Source organism: Glandiceps talaboti, chromosome 7 (assembly GCF_964340395.1).
Source record: "Glandiceps talaboti chromosome 7, keGlaTala1.1, whole genome shotgun sequence".
Lineage (NCBI taxonomy): Eukaryota > Metazoa > Hemichordata > Enteropneusta > Spengelidae > Glandiceps > Glandiceps talaboti.
Window position 1 is genome coordinate 3,484,704 of NC_135555.1, and position 11,494 is coordinate 3,496,197.

Below are 11,494 nucleotides of genomic sequence, written 5' to 3' on the forward strand. Positions count from 1 at the left end.
GTACCATTCTTATTTCCTGGCTGAAAATTCCCTCTGTTTGTTGACCGATTCATGTAGTACACCCTTGACTGAAGTTGTCCATTTCTAACCTACATTTATTTACTGTGGTATCCGTTACAATGACAATTATTGAATATTAATTCTTATTTGACTAAAACACTAAAAGTTGTACGCGTTTGTGAAGTCAGGACAGACACGAATTGTATCCACAGTGCCGCGTGCTTACTAGAATGGGATGAGGTAATATCTTATATCGAGTTGGGGATTTTTTTTTGTCTAATACGAGCAGATTTGAGAAGGCGAGTATGAGAAAAAAAATCACTATTAGTTTAAACTTGTTTGAGATATTCCACTTTAGACCATTGATGTGTGGGATTATTTTTCTTACGACCTCTTTATTCGGCAAAAATAAACTTTAAAATAACTGATGCACTATAGATGATCAAATAGGCCAGTCGAGACAGCATAGCGCCCTCTAGTGATGATATATCATATGAAGGATTTGCGTTTACAGGTACTTTACATTGCATTGTATAATCTTGTTGCTCATATGTGCGCACAATGAGTAACAAAATAAAAACTATTATATAAGAAGCTGTTTTATTTTTTTTTAAATCTCACTATCTTCAAATGTTTTGAGTGTATTATTCATTTTTATGTACAACTTTATGTAGCTTCGCCTTTGTCATGCATTGTGAATGTGATGATGTAATTAAAAAAATATAAAATGTAAGGTGTGGAACAATAGCTCATAAGGAATGACCAGGTCATGCATAGATATAGGCAGCAAAGCACTATATAACTAAACCCCATGAGCCAAAGTGTTGGTTCACAGCAGTGTAGGAGTATGTTTGTAAAGATGTTTGAAGGATTGGGCACCATTGTAGCTTATATCACTCATCTCATCCATAATTTATACCTCCCAGACTATACAAGCCTCTGGGCTTACAGGTTCACCCAACTGTTTCGTAATCACTCCCTTAGGTTATAATTTCACATAAATATTTTATTCAAATAAAATTACTTGAGCAAGTCTAATGAATGTACAACACTTTACAATTTCCACTTTGAAGATACATTTCGAAAATAACAGCTGAAATGTGGATGATGGACGGAGGTTGTTTTCGCCACTCCCCTTGTAAATCTTATGGTTGTTTGTTTCTTTGTTTGTTTCTTTGTTTGTTGACGGGGTATCACAAAAAATATGGCTAGATATCTCAGTAGATCAGTAATAAATGAGAGCAATGAGAGCAAAGACGGTTAGAATCTTCTATGGGTTTCGTAACTCAGTGGTTTTTTAAAGAAGTTAGATGATTTGGGAGAAGAACTTGTGTGGTGAGACTGGTGAGAAAGTTATTATTAGTTGGAAAAAAATTATCGAATCAGACATCGCTTTCAAATACAATTGAATGCCATATATACAATACAGTACACTACGATACGATATCATACAATGCATAGCAATTCAGTGCAATACAATACAATGCAATACAATACAATACGATACGATGCGATACGATACAATGCTATACGATGTGATACAATGCAATACGACACAAACAATGCAACACAATGCAATGCAATATGTAACAATGTCAGTTTTCATCTAGCTATGTCTAGTGTTTTCCCCATATTATACGCAAAGTGCTTTGAAATAAACACTCTGGCATGTACCTATAACGGTACATTAGTTCTGTAGCTATTGAAAAACAAATAACAGCATCAAAACTCGAACCTGCAACTTGCAGATTCCAAGCGCAGCCGGCAACACTTACTATTCAATTACCATATATCCACTCTAAAATCAAGACTTTAGTGTCAGCAAAATAATGTATGTGAATGTATGTTTGTAGTAGTATGATAGAGTGATAATGGTGCGACACTTTGAATATATTTCTGCGAGAGCACAATACAATATACAGTGTATTTTAGTTCATATTTAGTGAAATCATACCGTATTAGGACATACATAGGACAAAAACATATCAATTTGTTGACGAATGACAGTTTGCATGGGCATATGGACTTTGTTAACTGCGAAGTGGGACAATGCCATATCGTATATATCAATAAAGGAGATCCCTAAATTATCAAATACTTGTCTTAGTATTTTGTTCATCATAAATAACGTCCAATCACTACTGTGGATATGGGATTCTAGAGAATTATGGTCTCTTGGATGGGAACTTTTAATGACGACGACAACATCCGGGCATTGTTTCTGCAATCGAATTATTGCTTGTCGAACATGAATAACTCTTTCTATGTAAGACTTGATTGGCCAAGCTGGAAAGTGATACGTAAGACTCAATACTATAATATGATTACAATTGCCAAGTTTTATGTTATTGATGAAATCACTTTCAAATACTTGATCCCAGAATTGAAATGTGGCCGATGCTATTATAATTGCATGGAATTGGAACACAACGCTCATGTTAACATTGGAGTCTGTCCAAGAACGTTGAATAATGCTTCGTTGTACTTTTTGACCAAGAAGTTGTGTCACTGATTCATGCCATTGTCTGAGTGTCGAATCTCCCAACATATATACATTCTTTCCCTGGAGACATTGCTTCGCTTCATCTGCTGTCCAATGACGTGTCCGACATGTCTTAGAAGTCCATATATCACTCTCCCAGTAGCCATCTGAAATGGGTATGGGGAGTTGGGCTCCACAAACCGGAAGCTTGATTTTCTCATGGTGATCCTTGTCTGCGTCTGTGTAGATCAGAAAAAAAATGTTAGTCTGTAACGTTTCGTGTAGTATGTATGGTACGCCGTGACGGAGCGCCCTCACATATCAGTCAATCTCTCCCAGAGAGAGGAAACCAATGAGGGCGGAATGACAGGACGTTTTTGAGTTGTTTGGCCATTGCTTTTATTTGTTATTTTCGATAATTTGAAGACGTGTCTAATCATGTCCATTTTCCGGGAATATATATATAAAATAAGAATTACCAAATGGCGTCATTTAGTCAATATATCAGTCTCTCAGGTTCGAGTTATGAGGAATGAAAATCAGTTATCTGGTAGAACTACAGAAAAGTTTATACTGAACAAAGGAATAGACCTATGTAACCCTTGTGACTCCATTGATACGATAGCACTCATACAAAAACCTGGGATTGAAAACCCGACCTTTAACACGCCTCTTTGCTTAAATCCTTTATGTTTTTTTCGAAATAAGAAAGTGACAAAAAAGGTATAACGAATGTTTCTGCTTAAATTATGGGCCATTTTAAGGTATTAAAGACACCAATATTCCATTTTATGTTCGTTCAGAACACAAAACAATTTCACATTGACATGTACCAAAATAAAATTACATGCTTTGCTGGTTTGTACTTTTGATTTCCTTTATCAGGAAGACAGAAGAATATTCTTGACTTTATATGCGTATTTCCTTTTTTTTCTCTTTCCCTTAAATACGTCTGTGTCTCCCACTCGGATGTAGCATACTAGTATCTAAGACAGGGGCGGGACAGTGTCTCAAAGAAAATATATTTTCATTCAACAAATGCGAACTAAACACGAGTGTTGCAATATCGGGGAAATTTGTAGCAAACCGTTTGGCGGGAAATGAGTGTGAATCGTTTCTACCGGAATCTGAAAACGTCATTACAACAATACCCCACCCATATCCTCCATATGGCATGGAGTGTCACACGTGGAGAAACTCAAAAGAAAACTGTCCAAATTGAACGCGCTCAATTTGCTTAATTCTTTCTGATATGGATAGAGAACGTGTATTCAAGCAAAGGCAGTACAGAATAGCATTCTCCTCTCTCTCTTTTTGTACATTCAAATCTCAGGAGCAGTCGTTTACGTTGTAGCTTACAAAACTATACACTTCATTGGCCTACCATACACTCAATCATCAGACAGACAGACAGACATATAATCAATGCCTTTAACACAGTGTTAAGTTAGACAATACCAATACAGTTAGTCAAAGTAAAGTGCGACCCTCCCCTGAGCCCATTTTCTAAAATATGGCCCTCCCCGAGAACCGATTTGTAAAAAGTGACCCCTCCCCAATGACATAATAATATTACCACGTCACGTCATGCATCTGGTGCATATATTTGAACTGAATGTAACAATTACACGTACCTTGAATCACAATTTTCAAAGGACTATCTGCCAACAACGTTCTTAGGTAAGGTCTGTAAAAAAATGTAATAGTTATATGTAAATTTTGAAGTCATAAATTGACTTGGCATATCAATCTACATTGACTTTTACTTACGAATAAAACATTAACACGATGCCTATTAAAGACTATGATAGTTATCGTAGTAGACAAATACAACCGATACACAGGACAGTACAATGTAGTAACTTTGGAACGGTAGATTGGAAACGAATTGATCCGTCTACTAAGGACCTCGATAACGCAATGATTCAATAATTCGGCGTTGATGTCTCTCTCCGGACTGGCGGAATCATTCGTTTCCAATTTACCATTCCAAAAGTAACTGTATTGTACTGTCCTATTGATTCTTGGAACAATTAATAATATATTCTCAATAGACAGACAGACAGACAGACAGACAGACAGACAGACAGACAGACAGACAGACAGACAGACAGACAGACAGACAGACAGACAGACAGACAGACAGGCAGGCAGGCAGGCAGGCAGGCAGGCAGGCAGGCAGAGATAGATGGATGGATGGATGGATGGATGGATGGATATATAGATATATAGATAGATAGATAGATAGATAGATAGATAGATAGATAGATAGACAGACAGACAGACAGACAGACAGACAGACAGACAGACAGACAGACAGACAGACAGACAGACAGACAGACAGACAGACAGACAGGTAGGTAGGTAGGTAGGTAGGTCGACAGATAGGAAAACAGACAGATAGACAGATATATAGATAGATAGTACCTAGGAGAGAGAGAGGGTATTGGCACGATTTCTTTACTTTCCTCCTACTTTTATTGCCGCATGCCACATACATACATACATACATACATACATACATACATACATACATACATACATACATACATACATACATACATACATACATACATACATACATACATACATACATACATGCATGCATGCATGCATGCATGCATACATACATACATACATACATACATACATACATACATACATACATACATACATACATACATACATGTATCTCGTATAGTAAAGATTTACCTGGCAAACAAATATCGTTGATCCTGAGGTAGGAGTATTTTCACATGATTACCCAAAGACGTCTTATTAACATTATATGAAGCTAATTGATCACATGATAGAGTCCGTGGTTTATCACACACAAAGACTGTACCTCCAAGAGCGTTTTGATTTTGGTATATACATTTGTCTTTCAAAATCGACTCTCTCGCAATGTAACAAACACTCTTTTCTTTCTGTATGCCGCCTTTAAAGTATCCAATCCAGTCAACACGTCGTTCCTTTGGTAAATAACTCGTTTTGATAAAATCGATTGCTTCACTTGGATGGATGAGTGATATTGTTATATTTGCAAGTCCAGACCAACCAGCGTAAAAGTAAACGCTGTAGCTGCCGTTCTTATAGTCAACAACCCTCCCAGCTGTAGTCTTCCCCTTATTTAGATTTGACATGATTGCAAAGAAAAAATCACCACCAACTATTCTTTGAAGTCCATTGACGTCAAATGCATCTAAAACTACGTGGACATATTCACCTTCGGTATGTTGCTGTCCATATTGATTGAACGATGGGGTTAATCTACAGGTGGAATAACAATCGGTTACCATCACGATTTTGATATATAACGAACTTCATCCATCCACCCCTCGTTGTATGTATGCACGTACGTATGTATGTATGTATGTATGTATGTATGTATGTATGTATGTATGTATGTATGTATGTATGTATGTATGTATGTATGTATGTATGTATGTACGTACGTACGTACGTATGTATGTATGTATGTATGTATGTATGTATGTATGTATGTATGTATGTATGTATGTATGTATGTATGTATGTATGTATGTATGTGTGTGTGTGTGTATGTATGTATGTATGTATGTATGTATGTATGTATGTATGTATGTATGTATATGTATGTATGTATGTATGTACGTATGTGTGTATGTATGTATGTATGTATGTATGTATGTATGTATGTATGTATGTATGTATGTATGTATGTATGTATGTATGTATGTATGACTGTCAGCCTTCTGTTTGTTTGTTTGTTTGTTTGTTTGTGCCTGTCTGTCTGTCTGTCTGTTGTTTGTGTGTTTGTTTGTTTGTTAGTTTGTTAGTTTGTTTAATCCATTGATTCATTGTTGATTCATCTGAAGATGTACTACAGATAGCATGACAAGTAACAGACAGAAAGCGAAGATTTTGTCACTATATACGCACCTGAACTTTGATTTTAGTGGTGAGATCGGTAAAACAGACCCTACTTTTGATGTAAATGGCAACATATTCTTTTGTCCTCGTCTCTTAAAGTTAGAATCATTCACATTTTTTTCCTTCAGACGCATCTCTTCCATTAGTTGTTTTACTTCTGATATAAAATGAGACTCCGAGGGTATAAACCGTACTCTTTTTGGCAAGGATGTAGATGGCTTGAAAATTGAAATAGCGTTGTTAAAAGTGATATTATCCACTTCCTACAAAAAACGGTTAGATTGATTACATAAATCTCTTTTCTATCAGAATTAGGTCACATACAATTAAATATTTAGAGAAGGGAGCACCTACACAGACACATACACACACATACACACACACATATACATACACATACATACATACATACATACATACATACATACATACATACATACATACAGTGTACAAACATACCAGTACCTTTTATATCTTAATATGGCCCGTAATTTAAGCAGAAACGTTTGTCACTTTCTTATTTCGAAAAAAACAGAAAGGATTATAGTGATGGCCATACATACCTATTCACACACATTACATTACATTACATTACATTACATTACATTACATTACATTACATTACATTACACGGTATAAAACTAAGTGTGTATATGTTAGTTTTTTGACTAAGGACGCACGTACACAATCATGTGTGTGCTGTTGAGAAAGATGGCTGGGTTTGGATATGCCATAATTCACAATTTCAATTAGAAGAGACACAAAGCCAACTTGTCAGTTACCAACTCGTCACATTAGTCCAGTTGCCAGAGGTGGTTTTGGGGGTTAACCTTGCAATGCAAGTTATATTTTTTTTTAAAAACTTTTGAAATATTTTGTGATTGGCAGATAATTCATTAAATACGGTATGTAAGATTTAAATGTGACTTTTGAGTAACTTTTGCATGGTAAGTGTACGGGAGGTATTAAAAGGGGGATGTCTGTCTGTGTGTGTGTCATATGTCCGTCTGTGTGTGTGCGTGCGTGCGTGCGCGCGCGCGCGCGTGTGTGTGTGTGTGTGTGTGTCTGTCTGTCTGTCTGTCTGTCTGTCTGTCTGTCTGTCTGTCTGTCTGTCTGTGTCATCATTTTATTAAAAACGGCTGGCTCAATTATACTGAAATTTGGTACACACAATGTTTGGGGTAATGGCTAGACCTGATTAGTTTTGATTAGAGAAATTTGCATATCAATGAAATTTACTAATTAAGCAATATCTCAAGACTGCATACTTCAATTTCAATATAATTTAGTATATTCGTTAAACATAACAAAGAGCATTTGTCCTATAAAATTTGTATGTTAGTTGTCTGTGATGTACCTTACAGCGTTAATGAATAATTTGCATAATTAATTATTTTCGGTAATTAGGCTATATCGTAAGAAACCATACTTCAATTTCAATACAATTCCGTCCATAACAAATCGAATATGTCCTATAAAGTTTGTTGATGTACCTTACAGTGTTAATGACTAATTTGCATACTTAATCATTTTAAGTAATTAGGATGTATCTTAAGAATGCATACTTGAATTTCAATATCATTTAGTACATGTTAACCATACAAAGCGGGTACGTCCTATAAAATTTGTTGATATAGCTTACAGTTTTAATGAAAAATTTGCATAATTAACGATTTTAGGTAACTAGGCTGTATCTTAAAAGTTCTAGCTTCAAATTTCATATAATATTATAATTTGGTAAATACATCAACCATAAAAAATTCTGTATTCTCCACGGTATAAGTTATAAAGTAATACGACAAATACTGCCACGCTAGAGTGCATATACATTGAATACTTTCAATGATGAGGTTGTCGTACGCATATCTTAACTGATTAACATGGAAAATAAAGACAGTATGATATTTATAGGATTTTCATAAATTTGCAATTACCGTGTTTGGGTTCAGACATGACGCTGTTGTAGTTATATCACAGACAATTGAGAAGACTTTTGTCTATGATTGTCAGGACAATAATTTAGACGTGCTTTTATAAATTTTATACGCCATCTCGTTTCAATAGGTATTGCTATCATTTTTCCTGAGAATAAGAGAGTTTAGTGAATAGGGAAATCACATTTTAGATAAGACCATTATGCCGTTAGTATAAACATCCACTGATCGGAAGAATGTCATGCATGACTCTACATGTTTAGTATTTTAAAAGATAGCATGTCTGGAAAACAATTGTCCCCAAGGCGCCCTATTGTTTCAAATTCACGGACGTATTCGCGTCATTCACGTAATTTACATATAGTCATGATTAGACGATAGACATTCCAAGTTTTCCTGTAAAGTGATTTGTAAAATTTTTAATGGAGATTTCTCTGGTCGTTTACTATGTTTATAATGCTTTTCTTTTCATCGTCAACTGATATAAGTGACATTAGATAAACGGGAATTGTTGTAAACTCGATGGTCTATCATTAGGGGTGGACCATTTGATATCTGGGGGGGGGAGATTTCGGGGGGAAAAGATGCCAAATGGATTTGCTTGAAAAAAAAATCCCGATATGAGTGGATGATGGAAAAAAAAGATGGACCACTGCTGCTAGGAAAAAAAATGTCTTGGCAGGGAAATGATCCACAGGTTTGAGTATACTGTTCAACCTGCTCGTACCTCTCCAACCAGGACACTTGTCAAATCATGACAAACAGTTTCAAACACATGTCAGGGACCAGTCAGTTTTGTTAGCCTGTGGTACATATATATATTTGTTCTTGTCTCTGTTTCTTTCATAACTGGTTTAAATATCACTTCATGTAAAGGTTCAAACATAACTATACATAAAATTATACATATAATACATGTATTACCTAACCATGTAAGTGTTTGGCTGTTTCACAATCAGTGCTTCACTTATCTAACACTTTGGGGCAAAAGTGAACTTGAAGGTTTTGTAATGGTAATCTTCATACTATTGGATGGTTTATAAAAGAACTTAATCTAAATTGTTCTAGTCTCTTCAGTATGAATTTGTCAAAAGGGATGATATACGTCCTATTTCAGACACTACATGTATCGACACCACAACTCAAATTCAAGTTTCTGTTGTACACTAGGTATGACCTCCTAAAGTGCTCTAGCACATCAGTAACTTTACTATACATGCAGTATCAATGCCCCTATACCAATGTTACAGGCCCACTTTTATAACATGGAAAACTTATTTAAAAAGTTATATTTACTTTAGCTTTTCGATGCTTGGCAATATATATCTCAGAGGCTATGAATAACCTAAAAATTGCCTAAATAGAAACAAAAAACTGCAGATCTGGCGGGGGGGGGGACTTGGACTCCATCACCCCAGAGGCCACTCATTCGTTAAACCAACAATAAGATTCACCAAAATTGGTAAAAAACTTGAAAAGCTTCTAGGGGAGACCCCCTATGGCCCCCATAAGAGGTAGACATGTCCAAGCCTCAAATCAAAGTTCTTCCTTCCACCTCTACTGTCAGGATGCTATGAAACTTTATTTCAAAAATGTTTCAACCATGTGTACTTGCTTTTTACAATTGTTAGAGCTGTCTTGTAAAGCTTGCAAATTATTGTCTGAAAGTGTCTGTTAATAGCCTGAAAATTGCCTTTAAAAGTATAAAACCTCCAGGACTTCAAGGGGGAGACCCCCTAGAACCCCCCCCTCCCCATTCACACACACTCACACAAGAGGTGGACATATCCCAGTCTCAAAGCTCTTCCCTCTACAGCTTACGTCAGATGCTATGAAACTTTATTCACGGGGGTCAGTGACTTTTTGTCGGCCCAATGGAAAAAAACACTGACACCCCCATCCCCTAAGCTGGAGAAACTGACCGGTCTATCTGAATGTTTGAGCTCACCAATCAAGTTTCCGATTTGTATTTTCTGTGTGTCACCATGCCATGGCATAAAAACTGTCAACGATGTTTATTTAATTGAAAATCAAACATGTATGAAATATGTAATTTTCTAAATATAATCTGTGTGTGATAGAACAGCATATTTTTACTCTCTGTATTACCGTGTGCGAAAACAAAACAGAAAACAGTGGCAACAAATGTAGGTGTTCAACATTGACATAAAAAAAATCCGGATATCTCAAAGAAGCAAAGAAAGTTGCCAGCATAGGCGAAGGAGAAAAAAAAATAATTCTCAGGCAAGCAGGTGGGAAAAAAATAATGACGCTCCACCAATCTTCCAAGCCCCCCCCCCCCCCAGGATATCGAATGGGCTACCCCTTACTGTCAATTTTAAGGAATTGCGTTCATACGTACGACGAAGATACGCCCTTCATCCTATTCATTTCAGTCTGTGATATAGATTCAATCTTCAAACGTGCTAGTAATACTTGAAACCAGTGTATACAAAAATGGTCATCAAGTGATAAACAAGCAACACAACACACGAACGAGGAACTAAAACCTCGATTTGCGGCAGTACTCAACATCAGCATTACAATCTTATACAATCTTCATCGATAAAAAGCACATGAACTGTGAAGTACAGTTATAGTGTATTAACAGTAAATTGTGTTTTATTTTTAACATTGACTTACCATGTTGGAAATGACCAGTCCTATCGTTATTCCAGTTAACAACATCAACGTCCTAACTATGATTTCACGGTTACTCATCACAGCAGGGTGCCCCATATTGGATGGAAATCGTATGTTCCGATGCTGTATTTGGCCTTCGTGTCGTATATGAATGTACACCGATTATGTAGTCATCCTTGTTTACTTTGATGTAATATTCACCATAGAAACTGTCATGAGTTGTAATGCTAGACTGAAGTTGACCTTACATGACCTCATTAATTATTCATATATAATACAGATACGCAGTTACGTTCATACACGTTGTCGTTGTCAGTGTCTCTTCTTCATCACACATCCACTACACATCGAACCCCAACTCATTACATGGTGTCAGAAGCGGGATCGAAGTTAGACAACTCAGCAGTAACTTCAGGTGTGTATTTTACAGTGGATGATCGACACCAGGCCGGTGTTGTTTTGGTTCGTCTGAGAAAGTGTGTACGTGCAGACTGACAAGTTCAAGATGGCGGAACTCGCTGGC

The 11,494-nt window shown here is 36.3% G+C and overlaps 1 protein-coding gene across 1 annotated transcript; it reads right to left on the bottom strand.

Annotated features, from left to right (window-relative positions):
* Positions 1–1,948: 1,948 nt before the first annotated feature.
* On the bottom strand, positions 1,949–11,067 carry LOC144437399 (NXPE family member 3-like). Its single transcript, XM_078126328.1, has 5 exons — positions 10,972–11,067; positions 6,404–6,657; positions 5,195–5,752; positions 4,117–4,169; positions 1,949–2,721 (listed from the first exon to the last, which is right to left on the bottom strand). The coding sequence occupies exons 1-5, from the start codon at positions 11,065–11,067 to the stop codon at positions 1,949–1,951; spliced, it is 1,734 nt and encodes a 577-aa protein (XP_077982454.1).
* Between the last annotated feature and the right edge of the window lie 427 nt (positions 11,068–11,494).